This window comes from Aquila chrysaetos, chromosome 22 (genome assembly GCF_900496995.4).
Source record: "Aquila chrysaetos chrysaetos chromosome 22, bAquChr1.4, whole genome shotgun sequence".
NCBI classification, from domain to species: Eukaryota; Metazoa; Chordata; class Aves; order Accipitriformes; family Accipitridae; genus Aquila; species Aquila chrysaetos.
The window spans coordinates 4,460,927-4,482,475 of record NC_044025.1 but is presented as its reverse complement, the minus strand read 5'-3'; the positions used below and the strand labels follow the sequence as shown (position 1 = coordinate 4,482,475).

The 21,549-nt window shown below is 35.8% G+C and overlaps 2 protein-coding genes across 7 annotated transcripts in view; one reads left to right on the top strand and one right to left on the bottom strand.

Moving 5' to 3' along the window:
• Positions 1-21,549, top strand: part of DOCK2 (dedicator of cytokinesis 2) — a 213,200-nt gene that overhangs the window by 91,319 nt on the left and 100,332 nt on the right. The gene's annotated exons all lie outside the window — the stretch shown is intronic.
• INSYN2B (inhibitory synaptic factor family member 2B) overlaps positions 1-21,549 on the bottom strand; it is a 42,479-nt gene that overhangs the window by 4,717 nt on the left and 16,213 nt on the right. For 2 of the 6 annotated variants that reach the window (XM_029998204.2, XM_029998209.2), the window contains exons 2-3: positions 6,556-8,737; positions 4,254-4,328 (exon numbers count right to left, since the gene is read on the bottom strand). In XM_029998204.2, coding sequence (XP_029854064.1) covers positions 4,254-4,328; positions 6,556-7,937 — 1,457 coding nt within the window. In that variant the 5' untranslated portion in view covers positions 7,938-8,737. Of the gene's footprint in view, positions 883-4,253; positions 4,329-6,555; positions 8,738-13,145; positions 13,219-19,748; positions 19,770-21,549 lie in introns of those variants that run through there. The other 4 variants (XM_029998208.2, XM_029998205.2, XM_029998206.2 and 1 more) reach the window with 4 other exon arrangements.

The window sequence follows — 21,549 nt, the reverse complement described above, 5'->3', positions numbered from 1 at the left end:
ATTTAAGCTAGTAAGTGAGAAATTCCCTCTTTAAAAAACATGTGGAAAGGATGCTTACCTCATTAGAATAATTTGGCATTATTCAGTATTAGAGCCTGGTTAAAACATAAGGGTGTATAGGTTGCTGCTTTGAAAATAAGTTCATCTCTTAATCTTTTCTGAGGGAAACCTTTTTCTTTATATGAGTTAAGAACTCCAGCATTGTACCCAAAACAGTGGGACAAAAATTAAGGGAGAGAAAATGAAAATGTACTAGGGTGATCTTTCAATGCATTTTATTCAATGGTCAGGTTTTGATACTGTAATCTAACTCAGTCATATGCTTGGCATGAATTCAAAACTCTCACATGCTTAACTTCATGAAATATGAGTGTCCCCTGCTAGGACTCCTGCTAGGACCAAAAATATACGAAATTAAGCAAATATGTAAGTGTTTGAAATAAGTGGTATTAGTTGACAGGAAAGTAGAATGTAACTCTCTTTCTCCATTGAAACTGATAATTATTATTGATGTCAAATGAGAGCCAAGATGTTAATTAGAGCAGATAAGTGCACAGAAATAAATATAAGGTTCCAAAGAACTGATGTGGACAGTGATTAAGCAGTCCGATGCAAGCAGTACAGTTAAACAAAAGCAAACAAAGAAAAAAAAAAAAGAGGCAGTGCTGTATGGTTTTTCAACCATCTTGTCTGGGCAGGAGAGTGGGAGTTTTATCAGCTGTGTCTGCTGTGAAGGTTTTAGCAGGCGGAGGGGAGAGTAGAAAGGAGCTGGTTGTATTTTCCATAATGCAAGCTCTTTGGGAGGAAAAAGGCATCATCATAGGGGTGTTGGGATGTCACATTAAGGCCCTGAACCTGATTTCGGCACGGAGTAGAAGAAATCTATAAAATTAGTAAATATGCATATCTTTAAACAGTATTAATTTTGAGTATTTGTATGTATATACAGATCCATAAACGTTGTTGAATAATATGTTAAAATTAACTAGAAGCTTGTTTCCCTTATAATTAATGTGTTTTGGGGGTTTTCATTAAATAAAGTAACTCAGCTGGCAAAAAGAACGCAATAGGATTATTCTGATTTAGAAGAACTTAAGAGGGATCTCTGGATAAGGAGCAATACGTAATAAATAAAAGAACTAGAAGGTAGTGATATAAACAGAAAATTTGATCAGAGTGTCTTCAATTTTACTGGCTTATTGCTAAAACTGCAACTTAATACTTCTCAGTAGTCACAGATCACAAACGCTAGAGAATTAAATGTTCAGTTTATAGCATGTAAGGATAGCATCTGCTCATGTTCTTTTTTTTCTTCCCTTCTTCAAAGTTTCTCATTTAATGTTGGAGAGATCATTTCTAGAGGCAAGAGGTCAATTCAGTCTCCATTTAATACTGTCCCTTATATGCTGAGATAACTGTTTGGTTTTGGTTGCTACTTGCATTTGTTTATTATAATACAAACATCTGTCTTACAGGATCTGTATTGAAAGTTCCAAGTCATCTCACATAACCCTGCTGGATAGTTAATAAAGATAAATTTACAGCCTCTATATACTTGGTCACTGTTAGACTGAAAAGCTCTTTATTACTTTACCAATCAGTGTAATCCACACTTGGATTGATATGAGATTAGTATGTTGTTTGACTCAGGGACTGCTTAAAATGTGCATGATAAAGAGGGTTCAGTGACAGTAACCCAACATTCTGCTTGCACAGTGTTTGAATTACTGATGAGTTAGGTTCTTTAAGAGCAGGAAAACAGGGAGCAAGATGAAACACTTGATTCTATGATTAATGAGAACAGTGATGCATTAGTGGAAAAAATACTTGCATGGATCTTTCAAGCTACATAAAACACAGGAATTGCATGGGTTTGTCTAGAGCAAAAACTGATAACAATTACTTCTTTCAGAATGTTGTCTAATGAATATGTTCATTCAAATATTAGTTCCTCAGAATGCTTTTTTCATAACCGCGTCTTGTGGAACATGTCTATAAAGTGAAAACTGTTGTTTCCTTGCTGTCTCCTGTTTTGTCTCTTAAAACTAGAAACTCTTTAGAGGAACCGTGTTCTCTTATATGTATTCTAGTCATCATTGCACTGTGAGACTCCAGGCACCGTTATCATTATAAACTACATAGTAAATCAAAAAGGCACATCAATGTTTCATTACTTCCTCTGTTCTTTCCTTCACATACTTGTGCTTGTTGCTCAGGATCTTTCCCATATTGAAACTGTGTAAACTAAAAACACAGGGTAAGCATCATAGTTTATTCTTCCAAAGAGAGAAGGCATCCTGTGGTAAAGGGTAGTTTGTACATAAATTCTAGAGAGTGACCTCTGTTCCTGTATTTTCCAATAAAAACGCACAGAGATTGTCTGTTCAGAGACAATGATGAAGTAAAGGAAATCTGTTTTGTCCTGGATCTTCCTTTTTATACAGATTCAGTTTGTGCTTTTGGATAAGTCATGTAACTTACTGGAGTATCCAGTGGACTGTGGAGAAGACTAACAACTTTGTCTCAGAGGAGTTGTGGTGTTTAATTTGTGACATGTCAATTACTTTGAGATTTCATTACCAGAGGTTTAGGACATCAGTATTTGACTGAGTTGTATGTTGAACGATAGGTTCAAATGCTGTTCCAACCCTGACTTCACCTAACGAGCTTATTAAGCTCTTTAATAAATTTGGCTTATGTAGAAAATGCAGTGTGAAAAACAATTCTATGTGGATATAGTCTATTCATTATATCCATAAAAAAATTTAAAGTCTTAGTGCTCAGAAACTGGCAAAGCTAATGGTCTGCCATATTCTTTGAAAAAAAGGAAAAGTTTTCAACCTAAAAGATAAACTCTCTTACCCTTTATTTTTGTAAATGAAACATGTTTAAATATCTAAAACCTCTGGAATACTAATACATACGAATATCTTTGAAGGAATAAAAAATGTCTAGGAGATGTTTCAAACCAACGTCTTAATTTTGCAGCATAATGTTTAACTTCAGTACCTGATCTTCACAATATGTGATTGACAAGTTCATTTTCTGCTAAGCTTTTTTTTAAAAAAATAAACTTTAAAACAGTACAGCACATCAGAAATGTGATAGGTATAGCAAGGAGAACGAGCATGCAGTATAAGTAATAAGCTCATCAGCTGCTAAGACCTTTAAGTAAAGTGTCCCTCACAAGAAAGGAATGCAAAAAGAAAGGATTAATATAGCAGTATTATAATTTCTCCACTACCTTTGGTTTGAATATATATTCTCTATCTCCCCAAATGAGGCCTAAGGTATCATATGTAAATGTTGACCATACATTCATCTTCCTTTTCATTCTCTTAAGTCTGCAGTGTATGGTAGTACTGGAAAGGATCTAAAATGGTGAAGTGTGAGCTCCAGCTCTGAGTATGCTGTGTTTGTGCAGTATGTTACTAATATTCTGTGAAGAACCTAATAAATCTTATAGAATCAAATAACTGAAGATGTGTGTTTTCTGCCTTATAACTGAGGTTGCAGAGATTAGATAATGTGTTCATAAATTCGTTGGAAGCCCTATAAAATCCCTTGCTGAGCAGAAGAGCTATGTGTGCAGTATAACCAAGACTTTGTACCTGCTAGATTTTTGGTTAATGGCTGGCAAGCTGAAGACTTGGGTTTGTATAGACATAGCATTTGAATCATGTACAGCTTCCAGAACACAGTACTACGAAGTTTTTTGGTCATAAGAGTTTAACATAAACTGCAGTTTAAACTTGGAGGAACTTACACTCAAATTGCACTCTCTTAAAATAATAACAAATAAACATTTACTGAAGTCAGAAGTGTGGGAGTTTTGTTTTTGTTTTGCACATGAACATGAACTGTAGCTATAGCTTACTGGCATTTGGCAATTTGAGTGTTTGGTCTTTTCCAAGATCTAAATTTATTACAGAAATCCTAGCTTTAAAAATGTAACACACAAAGAGAATTTCATAATCAGAAACGGCATCAAAGGTTTTCAAAGCATGCTAGTAATAATAATGCTGTAAAACTTTAGTGGGAGTTTTCTATATGAATTCTCAGAATTACACTACCTCTTTCAGAAAACACCAATACTGTTTTCTACTTGGGGAAACAAACCAATCACCTCACACATACCACTTGTTTTTTTGTTAAAAACTGGATTAATAATAATTGAGACCTTTTATAGCTGTGAGCAAAACACTGTATTAGACTTTTGAGATATACAGACAATACAAAATTGTGTGAAGTACCTGTAAATGATACATGCGGTGTTCTGACAGGTGCTGCAGTTGTTGAGGTCTTGACCAGTGTGATAGAAGTTACGCCTGTAATAGACAGTAGCTCATGTGATGTGTATTTATAGATACATTAACAGACCTCTGAATCTTTCATGTATAGAAGTAATTCTGTTCAGCACTTCTATTATCCTTACTAAAAATTCTACCGTCAAATTCTAAATTAGAAGGTTGCTTTAAAAGACCCAAACCCTATGTTGATTTATGTTTTTGTCTTGCTTCTTTCCCACCTCATGCTGTTAAGATTCTGGTGGTTGGTTCTTGCATGAATACTTGTTATGAAAACACTTAGACATGCAACTGCTTCTTATAAACACACTTTAAAATATTTGAATATCCATGCTTTTGGTGAATCAATTTGATCTCTACCATTATGCTTTCCATTCTTCTCCCTTTCCACTTGGGTATAAACAAGTCAGATTTTTACTGCTGATAGTATACAAATTTGGAGTGTTAAGAAAACAAGAGAAGTGACTTTCATACTTAACACCAACTAGAGTTGAATTATATTTTATGATAGAGAGATCTGCATTAGAAACAATTTGAGGTCAGTGGCTCATCACGTCTGAAGGATGCACAGTACTTATATTTAACAAGTTTTATTTGAATTAGGGGAGTTCAGCTGGTACCAAAATAATTTTCTGATTGCTTTTGGAATTAAAGTGGAGGTTCTCCACATGCATTGTTGTGCTACCTCCACGAGTACTTGGAATGTTCAGTTTTACTGCTAGATGATTCTAGCAAGAAGGATTGAAGCTTATCATTGAATATCAGTGTGAAACTTAAAGATATTTGGCAAAATTTTTGTTTTCGACCATGTGGTAACTGAACAGAAATGGACTATAAATATTGCTGAATAATCTGACTGTGCTTCACTGCAAGTTGCTCTTTGTAATGGTCGGATTTGCAAACATAATTGAAACTTGTCCACTCTGTCATACATAACTACATGCAGGGGAGGAGTGGGTATTTTTTCCTGTAATTTCCTAACGAACAGTAGTTGGGTGGTAGTTGTATGAAATACACTATAAACAAGTGAATGCTTAAGCTTGACGTACTTGGATTCCCTCACACACACCACCCTCCCCCACCCCCCACCCAGCCTTGGATCTAGCTTCTAAACTGAACTTTGGGGTTTTGGTACTTTATAAATATTATTCCGTTTTTGTTATCAGTATGTCTATATGGATTTTGTCTGTTGTGTCTAGGTTATTATGTAGTTGGTGCTAGAAAATCATATGGGCTTTCAGATAGAGAAAAATGACTAAGAACGACTCTCTGAGAGAGGCTAGTTGGAGCTGAATTATATGGGAAAAATGTTACATGGAATAAAAATTTATGTGGGCACAGTGGAAACATACAGAAGTATTTTCATGCTAACAGCCAGATGGACATTACTGGTTAATATTTCCAGACAAAAAAGGTAATGTGTACACAGTAAAATTACACGTTAACTTGATTGAGATAAATTTTTTTAAATGAGCGTAAATTCATATTTGGAGTGTGAGTTGGAGAATTATTCATCAGAAATGCAATAAGGTAATGTCAATTCCCAGATAAAATACTTTGAGAAAGAAAGTATTCTGAAGAAAAATAAATCTATTTTGAAGAAGTTTTAAGAAAATTGAGGTGTATAAAATTGTGGCTTCATAGTTATATCCTCACAGTTTTTGCAGAGCCACGCAAACCTCTTCTGTCCACATGGGAACAAGTGCAAAGACCTGGTGCTGAGGCATGTGGGCAGTTTTGCTTGCTTATGAAGGCAGTAATAATTTATTGAACAGAAGCAGGTTTTTGCTGATATAAACTGTTTGAACAATAGGACTGCTTTGGCACTAAATGCCTATCTGACCTTGCTGGTAAGAGATAGTTGGCTTGCCATAGGTTTCTATCATGCTACATTAGTATGTTAGACTGTTGGGTTTTGTTGTTTTGCTGCATACAGATTTTAGCTAGATGGAGACTGCCAACTCTCAGGTGTCAGTGCCTTTATAGCTAACACCACAGATCTAAATAAAAAAGGTAATAAACTGTGTCTCACACTGGGTTTGGTAAAGGCAGTGTCATCTAAAGCCACACTATAAAGAGACTTGCTTCTCTGCTGAGGCCCAAATACCAGGAAAAGGGTGTAAGATACTGTTTTTGCAAACTCATCTTTAAATATCGCAGGATAGATTCTTTCAGTAGCAAAGGTTTAAAGATTGGTAACATCTACTTTACACTTCTGATGAATTACTAATATTAAAGTGCACCATACCCTTCACTGAGGGCTCTGGATTTTTCCAGGTCTTGGATTACATTCAAAAGTACTTTAATCTTCTCCTGGTTCGACTGCAAGGATTCCTCTACAGACTGCAGCCTGCCTTGTAGGGCACAGAGTTCACCATGTGCCAAACAAATTTGATTTATTTCACTAATCTCTTTGGTGGTTTGTGGTTTTATTTCATTCCTTGGCAGATAAGACTTTATGTGAAATCCTTCTAAACAGCTGTTACACTGGGAAACATCTGACTGGGTAGAATTTTTCTTGACTTCTGTATTACATGACAAAATAGATTTTGATGCATTACTGCTGGTGATTGACATTATTGTGTGATCATCATTTGTTAATGTCACACAGCTGGAATCTGTTTTGTGCTCTCCTGCCTGTTGATAGTCTCTGAGGAAACAAAGAGATGAACTGTGATTTGATGGAGGTGATAATGGAGTAGTTTCCTTACTGCTTGCATCTTTGCTGGCTGCAAGCGACTCGGGATCACTTTCATCTGCTTCACAAGAGTCAGAGTGAGGATTACATTCACTGCAGTTAGCAGAATTGCTTAGGCAAGGGTATGTTTTTTCAGAATTAGATGACAGTGTGCTGCTTTCATTATTTTCATTGCTATTTATGACAGTAGAAGAATGCAGTGAATTACTTAAATTCATGGTTGTGTCTGGTGCATCCATGGAAACATTGCTGTCTTGTGGAAAACTCACATGTATGTATTCAGGCACCTGTGTAGAAACAGTTGTCTTCTCTGATACTGAGAGATCATCTGAGTGGATAGGTCTATTGCTTTGTGGTTTTGATGGTCTTTGACTTAACTGATGGTCCACCTCACTATTTCTAAATCCATCTTCCAAATCATTAGTTATTCTTAAGTAACAGAGATCTGAAGACATAGTGTCTCGTTCAGAAAGATTGCCATTTACTTGGATAGAATTTGCAGGCTCCGTTGGCATTTCTGTTAATGACTTGCTTACTGTCAGCTTTTTCTTTTTAAAAACTGGGAAGTGTTTCCTGAGGCTAGGAGATGTTTGTATGGCAATATTCCGAAGCCCCTTCTGAGCCCTTGGAAAAGATGGAGATTGATGTAGCAAAAGATTGTGATCCCTAAATATTTCTGGTTTTCCAGTTGTGAATGCTATATCTTGGGCAGGATTAGTATCCAGTTCTGTCTTTGTGTTCACACCATCATCCTTGAATCGAACTTGCTGAGATTTGGTCCTGCGGTGATGTGGCTGTCTCATAAAATCAGCTGAATCCAGACTGTTCCTTTTCAATAGCACTGGGCGCATTTTCATGTTTTGCTGAGCCATTGAATCACAATTTAAAGTCTGTAAGTAACGTGTTTCTTTGCGACCCATTTCATTTGTCATTTAAACTGTATGTTAAGATTGTTCCTAAGATGCAAATGAATACCTTATCCCTGAAGAAGCTAAGCTTTTCATTCGTCTTGTTATTATTATGTATACTTTTGACTGACATGCTCTCTTTAGGGATGTTCTTTCAAATTTAATTGCTGATTAGACCAAACACTAAGATAAAGAAATTAAATATCAAATTTAAGGAAAGATTTCTTGTAGCTAGGAAATGCAGAAATCCTTTTGTTCTGAGGTTGACACCATCTTCTTATTACAAAATTGCAACAGGCCCTTATGCTTACAGTTAACTAATTTAAAGGTAAGGTTGAGTCTATGGTTTTCCTGATGGCTTTTATTTGACAGCTCTCCATTAGTGATGCAGCTTTTTTAATGATGGACAAGTCACATATGTTTTATTTGCGTGTTGTCTAAACAACAAGCATAATAACTTTTGGAGGCATTTTCATTTCTCACAAATAGTTTTACTGATGGAATATATCCATTAATACCAAACTGAATTGCTTTCTTTATAGAGAGCTTTTCTTCTTCAGCCATCTTTTTAATGTTGCAAATGAAACTAATCTTCCCAAACAGTTACGCAAAATGTAACCACTTCTGACAAGGCAAAAATACAGCATCCAGTGGGTTTCAGTGAGAGAAGTTATTGATGTGTCATTTTTACTTCAGTTCATGCAAATACAAGGCCAATCATATCCAAGGGACTGTTTCATTTGGGAAGTTCTGTAAATACTTTGGCATCAGAAGAGTGGTCCAGACCGAATAACCACCAAATGCAGAATAACAGGAAATGTCTCCTGAAAGTAAAAAGACAACAGTTGTAGATGAACAAACTTCCAAGCACTGTAATTTTCTTCTGCTGTCTCCTAACAATTTTTCATCTTCAGTGGTTTTGTAACTTTGGCAGTGAGATACTTGTATAGAAACTGAAAAATGTCTTATAATTTTTAAGTGCTTAAAGTTTTCTTCATATGAAATACAAAACACCAAAACCAGATATAAAATATTCAGAGTAGTAGTTTTCTCTTCGTGATCAGTACTCGTGCAGGCCTGGATCTTTTCCCAAATATGGGTCTTAAAACTTAAATCTTCAGATTTGAAAATCACTATTAAATCTTGTTATGGATGGAATCTAAAAAAAAATGAACAATAAAAATATAAGTTCTTAATTTGGAGGGAAGTTGAAGTTCAAACAAAACTCAGAATTTTTTTTTTTTTTTTTTTAGAGTTGCTCATTTTAAATTGTTCAGATTTGAGTACAGCTCTTGGTCAAGGAAAAATAAATTTATTTTAAAATGTGATTAATGCAAATGGAACCTTTTCTGGGGAGATGAAATCTCTTTCCCATGCAGTATCAATTATTTGGGAATCAAGGCTGAAATTGGCTACATATATGTGTAAAGAGTTCTACTCAGTTTGCATGCAGGACACTGGCCTGCAAAGCTGTGATTTGTCACGTTTGTCCAGAGCTCATCATGAAAAAACAAACATTAAACATTTTGAGTGACCACTAAAACTTACATTTCTGAAAAACAGTTAGAACAATAATACAGTCATAACAACCATGTATTACATTAGGATGACTGGAGGAAAGTAAGAGAACATTTTATTATGAAGCCAGCTGTCATCAAAATTTTACTTGCTAGTATCTTAGTCTTTTTCAAGTGTAATATAACCACTAATCTTTTTTGTACCCCCAAAAATAAAGCTTTGACTGATTTGTCACAGCTGGCACTTAAATTATGAGAATGTTTGCCACAGAGACATTTTATTCATAGGTTAAGGTGTAATGAGCATTGAGCACTTTCAAGTTCTCTGTATTTATTCTATAAAAACAGTATTATTGGTGAAATCTGAACTACTGTTGATGTCACTCCAAATGTAGATTATGAATGCATCCCCTGCATTGAGTATCAGGATGGGTCATTCATAAGTTTGTGCTCAAGTGTACACATGGATGATTCCTTTAAACTAGGCAGTCACACCCAGGCTGTTTAGTGGCACGTTTTACTGATTGAAGGGTTGTGCAGTGTATTGTTCCCTCTTTCCTGGAATATGAACCCATGTGCTGTGATTTGTTGACTGGTGGCACAACAGGGTATGGGAAAGACATGTAATAATGCATTGCTAATGAACATGTGATGTAGTAGAGCTGCAGTACTAAAGGCAGTAAAAGTGAAAACTAAGTCTTGCACTTCACCCACGCAAGACTAGACCCACATGTCTACCCATGTGGGTAGACAGCTTTGCATGTGACTAGCAATCACATAGGCCAAGACTAATCTAGTTGCTTCGTTATTTTTATGTCAAAATGTAAGTTACTTTGATAGAATTTTGTTGGCAACCTTTCTGTTACAGATTTAGATTCATTATGGCTTCCTGAGATGTGGCATCTGCTCACCTATATGTATATTTAACTTCTACGTATTTTAGCCAGGACTTCTCACTCCAGGTTCCAACAGTGGTAAGGATGGTTTTGCTTTTCCCTACCCAAAGAATGTGTGTGATAGACTTCCTTACCAATGTGAATTCTCTTACCCAAATCATTCCAGAATAGTTTGAGCCAAAATTCAGTATATGCAATGAATAGTGCTGGACTAGTAGCAGATTTTAAGTCCTGAATTTCAAAATTCACTCATGAGATGTACCTCTATGTAAAATATCTTTCCTGTATTTTTAATAAGGTATGCTAAATCTGAAACCAGCTCCTAGAATAGATTATGGATAAAAGGAGAAATTAATGCAAAATATGGGAAATATTCTATGGGATTTTTAATAATCAAACATAGTTCGCTTTTCATATTGCAGTGATTTTTATGACTGGGGCTAAATTCCCAGCTTAGTGTTAATTTACTATTAATGCTGTTCCCTGTTAATTCACTGATGGTTTCATTAGCCTTACTACTTCCATTATCTTAGTGTACTTTTTATTTAAGCATTGCACAAACTTTACCATATTTAATTCACAAGAATTGATGAGATGGGTGCAGTGGGAAAGATCTTGTTACAGAATATAGCAAACTGTTATGTAACCTCATGTAACATTTAGGCAATGTAATATAATCTAAGCCAAGTAATGTGATATTATTTTTAGAAGAGAATGAATATTGGATGATTTCACTGCAGAGAAATGTTGCATAAGATATCGAGGAAACAAATATGTGCATTAATACTAAATTTTACTTTCATGATATGCTAGCATTAAGTCGCTTAAATCACTGTACTGCTCGTTCACTGGAAACAAGTATACACAATAAACAAGTCAAACAGTTTCTGCAAATTAAGTTCCAGTGCCAACTTCTGAATTCTCATATCGTCCACTAATTACTGGAGGCTTTTTACAGTTTTGTTTGAGAATTTATCCAAATACTGCCGTAGCATTCTCGACTTCCCATCACAGCTGCTGTGCTCTAGGCAGGTGGACTACCTTAAAAGTACTTACCCAATTAAATTTGGAAAGAAGCTTTAGAAATCTAATCCTTTGTGTTTTAAATGCAAGTCCAAAGCCCGTAAAGGTTTTAGGAGAGCTCTTTACTTTGGGTATAGAAGCATACGAGCTAGGTTCTTGCATTTTTAATTTGCAAATTGCTATTTTAATTCTGTGTGTGATTTTTAGCTACCTTGGCATCTGCTAGTCCAGGGTTCGTATGAATTGTTGTAAAGAAAGTTTTGATGCTGTTATTTATATTAAATCAAGCTGAAAAAAAAAATATAGATAGGAATGCTCAAATATTTGGATTGAAAAACCCAAACTAGTGAATATCAATGAGTTATAGGTGTCTGTGTTTAGATTAACAAATCAGTCTAACATTGCCACTTACTAAGTTTAAATAACATTTTCCCTTGCCCAGGTTATAATTCCTCATTCTTTTCTGGCACAGCAATTTGCAGGTCTTGTTTTGCTCATCATTTCACATTGACTGAAGTATGAAAAATTCTAAGGATCTTTTTTATAGAAATGCTTTCAATGTATTAATTTAACTTATGTCACTCATAATGAAAAGCCTCTGTCAGTTTTAAATGTATGTCTTGTATTAATAAAACAACAGTTTTGGTACGAGAAATTTAATGGGATTTAGTGTCTGCCAGGGTTCCATGACCTCATATCCAGCTATCCAGCCTCTTCCTCCCCATCTCTTCCCTGGGCAGCTGCTCATCAGTCCTGCGGAAGCACCTTGTGCCTTGGTTGTTTTGCTTAATTAGCACTGTGCATTTGTTCCAATCTCTTCATTCACTGGTTGTTGAAGCAAGTGGCCTATTAGTTGCTTGATAGTTAATGTTACTTTGAAATGGTGCATATTTTGTGTTCCTCTCTTCAGTGTTTTGAGTATGTGAATCTGACTGAGAGATACCATCACATTTTTTTCTTTTATGCTTGGCTTAAACTGTTAAAGCGAACCTTGATTTTTAAAGTCTCTACATGCTTTCTGCACAAACTTCTTAATGTTGATAGTTACTCTCCAGTGTAAATTTATTCTAGCGCCAGTGTAATTGTATCCCAGGGTGTAATAAATGAATTGCCTGGAAAAGAATAAGGTGCAAAGCCTGTCACCTCAAACAACAATGGAACTGGTTTTCCAACCTCAAGATTGTGTTTTTGAGTTCTTAGAAATGCGCACACAGTTTAGTTAGCCAGTCAGGCAGAGGAAGTTTGACCACAGGAGACGGTTATATTTTTTTATAATTATTCTTCCATCTTTGCTCCCTCTGCCTTCCTGATTTCTTGAAGAGAGTCAAACACATTTCTTCGCTCATATTTCAGTTTAATGACTGAAGCTGTGGGTAGAGGAGTGCAGCTGTTAAGGATAAGTGGAGATTATGGGAAACTGCATGAAGTGAAAAAGTATGTAGCTAAGGGCAGTGGGGATTTTGGAAGAGTGCAGATGTGTGAGTGTGGTGGTTCTGGGGGTTTTCTGCAGTTTGTGGAAAAAGTTAAATATTTGACGTGGTTTTCAAACTCATTCAGTTGCAGTTTGACACCTTAATTTTCCATTTTATTAGTTTGCTCAAAAAAAGTAGTGTTTTTCCTTGTAGTGAAAGTGTGACATATATTTGTAGTATTTTGCTTTTCTTTTCTGCATGTGTTAAAGCCAGTATTTCTTGAAAAACAACTTTGGACAGACTCTCTTCAATAAATAAATAAAGTCACTAGGCTAAAAGCATTTTGTGAGGGCTTTCAACAGGAAGATGATTAGTGTAATTTACCTTGTCCTTTTGACCATCAGCACTTTAAACTTCCTGATTCACTCTAAATTTTTGCCACTTCCAGATGATGTATCTACCAAAGATTAAACAGCAGATGAATTCAAGCATTATAGATACAATGGTAGCTGACAGAGCTGTAATAACTATAAGATAATATATTCAGAGTGAGTAGTTTTATGTCATGTCTGATTTGTGTTTCATCCTATATAATATAGATTTTCTGATATGCAGCTAGATGGACATTTTCATTTTAAAGAGTCATCCTGATTTATTTAATTACAGTTTGTGTTTGATAATAAGCCGTTTCCTAGGTGGGAGTATCATGATTCTCAATTTCTAAGAAATTTGTGTGACTGTCACTTTCCCTTTATGTTGCAAATCTCTCCGATATTCCTAAACTATTGGCGGGACAAAAGGCTGCATGTGTTGTGGCTGTTATGAACTGCGTGCTTGTTAATGGCTGGGTGACGGACTAAACACTGCACAGGACTCATTCCATATGCAGGTTTGCCCCTGCCTTTCATCAGTGTCTGAAATGAAACTTTCTTGTTTAAAAAGTATGAATTCGTGCTTTAAGTGCACTGGTTTGTATGTCAGCTGTCTTCATGTTCATTTTCTTTCTCTGTCAGGAACTTCAACAATAGAAGTTGGCCAAGCTGTTTAATTTAGCCACGTGTCTACTTTACAAAGCTTGTGTTGCCTTTTTTCCCCAAAATAATGAGAGATGTTGAGGATAAGTTTAGATATGCTTCTGAAATCGCTGCAGACTTAAGTGAAACACCACCAGATAGCATGAAGAGCTAGAGATGGCTTTAAAACTATTGGAATTGGATGATGCTAAAAATTCTCTCCTTTCCCCTTTTCCTGCCCTTTTATTGCAATAATATAATCTTAGGTGAACTGCATTGGGTTCCCCTTGTCCCCAAGCCTAAATGTAAACAATAGCTTGAGGTTGACTGTCTTTGTTTTCCCTCTGTCTGCAGACCTGAGTCAAGCTTAGATGCTTTGCCTTTTTAATTCTTTTCAGTGCAGCATGAGTTTTAAAACATGCATGTTGGCAAAAATATGATGAGACAGATTGCTACATATTTTTCTTTTGAGATTCAAAACTTACAGCTGGGACGAAAAATATCTAGTGTGGAAGCAATCTTTAAAACTATAAAGCAATTTAATAAATTAGTGGTTCTGTAACTGTCAAAATTCTTAATGCTATTATCCAAAATTTCCTTTGTTCAGTATTCTCTCAAAGGTAACCTCTAAGGCAGTAATCACAGTAAGTTGTTCTAGGATGGATTATCATGAACATCTTAATCTTTATAACCTAAGAAATGTCAGTGGAGTTTACAGTCCTATTTTCTGCAAACTTCTAAGTTCTGTAAGGCCAGAAAGGAGTTCAGCATGGCCTGGTGGAGTGTAGAACGGTTTTTAATAGTTTCACCTTTAATTTAAGGTAATCTTCATGTTTATAGCAGGCTTTTGTATAGTAGCATCAGGTTGTTGGGGGATTTTGAGAGTCTGGTGTATAATGATAATAGAATGATGGAATACCATTGTATAAGCAACTAGTAGCATTCTTGTGAGTAGCTTTAAAGATAGAGTAAATAAGGCTCATACTTCATTGAAAAGTTCTTACTCTTTTGCATCATAAAAGCATTCCTATGTTCTTCTCATCCTAAAATGTCTATTGAGTATTTTTGAAACATTATTCATTTTCACTATTGAATTAATCAGTGATAGATTTTTTTAAATGCAGTTTGTAACCTTATCAGTACATACTGCTAGGTTAATGTTTTGGGGAAAAATAAAAGTTGTAATTGAAGTTTTCGTTTTATGAGGAAAAAAAAGATCAAATTCCTTCTGAATAGGTTTTTCCTCTGCATATTTTCCTGCACTGTGTCAGGTTGCAAGGTGTTTTCTAATGTTATCATAGACTTATTTTGGGTTGGAGCTGGATTTGGATATTTGTCAGGTTAAGTTAGAATAACATCTCAGCTATTCTTGCTATCTGAACCATACCACATCCAGTTACATGTTTTTATAGCATCTGTGGCATGGTTCTGCTCCACTCATTTCATGAGTGTCCTGACAATTCCCTAGGCTTCCCCAATCTGAACTAGTGATGGAACATTTCCATACTATGGAGTTTGTGAATTGCTGCTGTTGGTTTCACCACAGATTTATAGGTTTGGAGTTGGTGCCATGTCTGCATTTGAAAAAGGTGGTATTTAATTCTAATGTTCAATCAACAGCTGTAGCTGTAATATGGACACTGCAATTAGGTGCTATCTTTCATCTGGCGCTTTCACCAATTAGTTTCACAGTATTACAGTCTCCAGACTGGAGGTAACCAAAATGATTAATTTTGTGGCAGTCCTTTAAGAGTCCAAGTCAGTCTTAAAAGTACCCCCATGAAGTGCTGAACCGCACATGAGAAATGAAGTTGTGAACTATGACAAAAACATATCCCACTTTGCAGTTACCTGATGTACCAGTTATATTCTCTAGGACACAAACATAATTAGCAGTTGAATTATTTTAAAGTCGTCAATACTAACAAACTGAACTTTGGCCCCGAAATTTTTATTAGGGTCTGCAAAGGACTGTCTCAAAAATTCCATAGATGTTTCATTTCTTTTCTCATTCAAGATTTCCTTTATTATTTTATTCATTATGATGTTACTGAAGTACAGCTGTTTCTATGATATGCTTTGGTTTGTTTCTTGGATTTAACTCTTACAACTGATTTGTGTAATACTTGCCCCACTAATAATGTTGCTGTAAGAACCGATTGTGAGAGTCCTCAAACTAATTCTTTTAGTTTGTTTTATTTCACTATTCACATCTGTGCTTCCAAATATCCTCTATGTTACTGGCCCACATTTGGCACAATCTTAGTCCTCTGTTTCCACCTGCATACCCTGGTTTTATGCCTAGCACCTGGGCAAACAGGTAGCTGTGGTGAGCTCCCACTGGATCATTGAGAGTCCAGTCAAGCACTACAGTTGCAGCGAAAGATTTCTGCTGATGCAAATTTATTTCTCCCCAGTCAGGACAGATGGACTGGTGAAAAAAAACTCTGTTGTCAGGAGGTGTCTTTCTAACATGAGTAGAAACTGGATGAGTTTCTTGGAACTTTTGAAAAACATAAAGGAAGTGTCAAGAGAAATAAAAGGCAAAGTCATAGAGAACTTTTTTGGCTTCCTTTTGTATTGCTCTACATGAAAGCTTCACTTTTTAAAAATCTTGCATAAAAAGCCAGTACATCTGCCTGTACAGGAAAAATAGTGCACATTCCCAAACCTTGCAAAATCCAGCCAAGTACAGCTTTATTTTCCTTGATGTGGCCTCTTTAAATATAGCATGAAGTTTTATGTTTCTGTAGTGATTTTATTCACAATACCTCAGCTAATTTAAAAAGGTGGGTGTATTTGTTCAGTTAGAGCTTCAGGCTTAATTTCAAAATGGCAAAATTCTGAAATGGCAAGGTTTTAATGTTCAGAAGACTTATGTAGTATCTTTCTGACAACTTAGACACTCTAAACTATATCACTTTTTCCGTGGCTTTTGAACATACAATATAAGCAGTATCTACTGAACAGTCACCAGCTTTATGTGCTAATGTTAACATGAAACGCCGCAGTCTAGTTATTTTCCATTCACATCTATTCTTCAACCTGCAAATGTCCAAAACTTGTTGAGGATGTCAGACTCAAATGAAGCTCAAGTTCTTCCTTTTATGAATCTAACATTCAGAGGCAGCACATGGCCATCACAGGTATTTGTTGCTAGCGAAAAACACAGAGCAAGGGCAATCTGTCATGCAGTGAGTGGCTTGGTATGCAAATCTTGATGATTTCACAAGATTTTCTTCCAGAACCTTACTGGCACTGAAACAAAAAGGTTTTTTCTTTTGAAAAAACCCTTTAAGACTAGAAGGAAGAAATTTTAGCAAACAGATTTTAGATAGTGTTTCTTGCAGAAGAAAGTAGATGGAAATGTACTGAAAGTTACAGATGAATTGCAAGGAGGCTTCTGAAGGGAATATTTTCAGATGAAAGTGGATGAAACAAGCAGAGCCTGTAAAGTAAAAACAGTCCCCCAAAAGTACAAATTTGCAGCTTATTGTGATACACAGGAAGAAACTGCCAGAGAAGATGAAGCTGCTGAGAGAGATTTTTAAATGGTCTCTGTGTACAGGGGCCAATCATTTATTACAACAAGGAGTCTTACTGCTTTGGGTCCCACAGAATAAAGCAAAAAGCTATTTATGAAGGTAAATGTGTTTATTATAAGAGACGGAATAATTTGTGTAGCGTAGTTTGGTATCTTGAGTTTTCTCCAGTGCACAGGCTGTCTTGTGCAGTATTCTTCTGTTACTTACTCTCATTGGCCAGTACACAGAATATCCTGTTCCGATTGTGTGCACTGCCATGGAAGAGTTCTGTGTATGTTCCTGTACATGGTCAAATGTTCCCTGCTGCAGTGGTTTTGGTAATGCTGAATGAACCTTGCTTGAGCACCTACGAAATGAGGACCTAAGAAGAAGGCCTGAACTTTTTTACAAATCCTGCTAGCGGGTTTTGTGAACCACCTCGAGGTGGGATCAAGGTGGATGGAGAGAAGGGTCTAACACAGATAAGTAATACAGGGTAGGATGTAAGCTTCTGACTTCAGAAAGGGAACATTTCAATGATGGAACAGATTATAGGAGTTTATGTCTGAGTGGTATTACAGCAAGATTTGAAAATTACTTCAGGTTGGTGAGACTGGGTAGAGAAGATGCTGCAATATTTAGTGCAGCAGAAAAGTGGAGTTAGCTAAGCAAGTTTTAGGAATGAAAATTGAGTGTGGTTTGGCTATACTTTGAGATGATGCAGTGCCATTCCGCATGAAGTGCTGAAGATGCACTGAAAGATAAAATCATGATTATCTTATTTCTGAATATAATTTTCAGAACTATGGTATGGTACTTGGACTTCCTTTATTCTACTCTAATAAAAATAAAAGTTCAGACATCATCTTCGAAGAGATGATACATTCCATTGACTGTTTCAGAACAAAAGGCTTCATGGGTTAGAAAATGTTTTGATCTCAGTATTTCTTCTGGAGCATATATTGGAAATTGTTAATGTAAGGTTTAGTGTTAAGAGATAAGATACAACAGATAATTTTAAGTGAATAAATTCACATTATATATAGTACACAAGTTGGATTTTTTTTATTTCAGTGTTAGTTTGCAAAGACAAGTGTGCTTAAAACTGAGAAATTTCTCTTGAAGAAATGCTTGAGTGCCTACAGGGAGATAGAAGCTATGCAATGTGACAGGTTGGTGAGCTGGAAAGTGTCCAAATAGTTTATAACGTAAAATTTCAGTACTCTTTCTTGTATAAATCTGGTATCCTACTATTTTCTTGGTAGGTGGAAAAAATACTGGGAAGTGATGTTTGTGTAAAAGTATGCATACGTATTATACCTTAGATTACTGTAAATTTATATCCAGGCTTTATAAAATGTTAACATATCTATATCTAAATGTAGATATAGTTATATAGATAACCTGTGCATAGGCAGATATGAACATCTGTGTGTCTATGAGAGAAAGCACGCTGCTTTGCAGGCCAGTTTGATTACAGATCTATCAGTTCATGAAACTTACCTTTTGAACTTTCTCTTTGGTTGTCTAGTTCTAACAACCATGCCTGTCATAACAACCAAACTTAATATTTTTCCTGAGTAGCAAACTTAAAAGCTACATTTACATGGTTGCTACAGTGACAGTTTGCCACTCCCCACCACCTTTCTTCTGTGTGTCTTCATTGAGAAGACTGCTACAGGAAATGTATGCCACATATTTAATATGTGGTTTTTGGCACCTTTGTTCTGCTATCCTCTACCTTACCTTGACACTTTTGAGCTCTGGCTATTCTTCTAATGTCAGCTGCTTATATATTAACAAAAGATTCTTCTCCATCTATCAGGGGGTTGGAGGGGGAGTTGCTTTTTTATATCCTGCCAGTCCCTTATCCTCTTTGTTATTTCAGTCCTATTTCATAGTGTATGTTGTTTTTTCCAGTAGAGTATCAACAATAACTAAAAGTAGCAACATCTGGTCATCTCATGTGTTTATTGTTTGAATTTTGGGGCTTGTTTACCCCAAACCTTAGTGCAGGTGAGGAAAAACACCAAAAGTGTCTTTTTACTCCTTTGAACTTATATGAAGTTAACCTTCCTTCATAATATATGTGCTGAATTTCTTCTTCCTTTACAGTGTTCACCACTCATATTATTTCTGAACATAGGCAGTCTGCATCTTTTCTAGACAGAAGGTGAAGAGGCCAAAACTATCTGAAGTGTCTCATGGTGATTCTGCAACATAATCCCTTCCCATCATCCCACAGGATCTTGCTTGTTATCCTCAGAACAACAAAAATTAATGGACTTTTTTGTTATGGCACAGAAGTAATTTCATTACAGAATTCACTTTTCAGTGCTTGGCTCACACTGTTTTTAGGGATTCTTTCAATATGGGCATCGTGTTATGCACAGATCTGTAGTATTCTTTACATTCATACGTTGGCTGTAACATGCAGTGATAACTTTCACCTTTTAAAATGCATCACAGTGTAGTTAAGTAGGTATCCAGCTGAAGCCACCACCTGCATAGAGAGGGATAAACAATAAGGGCCCAGACTGTGGTTGTGAAATATTTCCATTTGTTTTAACTTTTGCAATGTATTATTCAAATTTGAATTCCATTCCATTGCATGCAGGAAAAAGGTATCTTTATTTTCAATCATACTGATTTGGACAAATAACCATTTATTTCCTTACTGGAATTATTTTATCTTCCTATAAGTAAAGCTCTTTTTAGGAAAAAAAACCATAATCTCTGCCTAGACTTTCACACACCGAACGTGATTCTTCTGTCTTCATTTGTGAGCTGCAGAACTCTTTGATTTGACTGTATATGCTCCTCTCAAACTGAAATTCAAACACTAGCAAAATGATGTTGCATGCTTTGTTGAATTTCAGTCATTAATGAAAGGTTATGAGGATGGTTGTGTGCCCTTGAGAAAGATATCCATGCAGCATGCAGGAAGAATTTAAGTATGTAACACGAAAAATTTTGCCATCTTCTCTAACAATGTTCTCAAGTTTTACAAAATGCTACTGTTTTCATTGCTGTGCTTCTGGATTTTGAAAACATCTTAATAAAATTAATATCTTTTCCTGCAGTAACTATATATATTGGGAATGCCTAGTAACATGACACCATCTGCCCTAAGTTGTGTAATTTTTCATTGTGTGTATTTATGAATAATTGTTGGTCAACACAACATATCGCTTGATTATTGGAGACAATTTTGCTTTTTATAAATAGGCTGTTTAGTACAGCAGTGCACTCTAGGTGGTAATATAGGAATCTTGGATAAAGACCTAATACTGGACACTGTGATTCCATTTCAAGTATGTGGGCCACTGCATTAACAGTGCATTTTAAGCGTGGCTGAGAGGTAGAGTGTTATTTCTTCCTGCAGAGCTCCCAGCTGACCTGAAAGTATGATTTATAGGTCAGAATTTGCTCTCAATGAACCTGTTGAGAATATGACTAGAACAATTGTGATTTGTCTTCTCATGTCCAGTAAGAAGGCCCAGGGGATGCTAGCAGCAAAGAGAGGAGTCCAGCATTAGGCCTGTATGGACAACTGGAGGAAAATAAATGTTGTCTTTGTTCCATGACTCTGCTATTAGTCTTCCTTGTTAAAATGGATGTGCAAAATGTAGCTAGAGTGAACATTGTTATTCAAAAAAGAGTATTATATCTTGTGTATAGGCTTATATACTTTAATTTTCTAGGCAGATTTGTTCTGAATTCCTCAAGTAAGAAGTTACTGTATTAGGTGTTTTTAAAAGTATAGCTATATTTACTTCTATCCATGCATGTTTTAGTATTTGATCGAGTATTTCTTCCATTCCTGTCCACTTGGAGGGTGCATGATACATTCTTCATATTAGAGTTGTTGGGTGAATATGAGAGGAAGACCATGGGGGTAATACTGCTTTTGTACATTAAGAGCCGTTTCCCTTTTGAACTACAGAATGCGGGATGTATCTAAGAGATTTGAATTCCAGAAAAAGACTATGTCTATCCTAACCCATTTAAAAACAGAATAAAGCTCTTGCTGACTTGAGTTGTTGTCATCATTACAGTATTTATTTAATTTTAGAAAACAACTTTTGAGTGTACTTGCTGCAGCCCCTTTCAGTTGGTTTCTGTATTCTGTTTTGTCAAGGAATTTATCACTTCAGAGCAAGAGGAATGATATGGCATAGCTGAGTCTGAAAATATTTAGCAGTCTGCTATGCTTCAGCTGTATGTAATGCCTTGTAAGCATCATGTTTT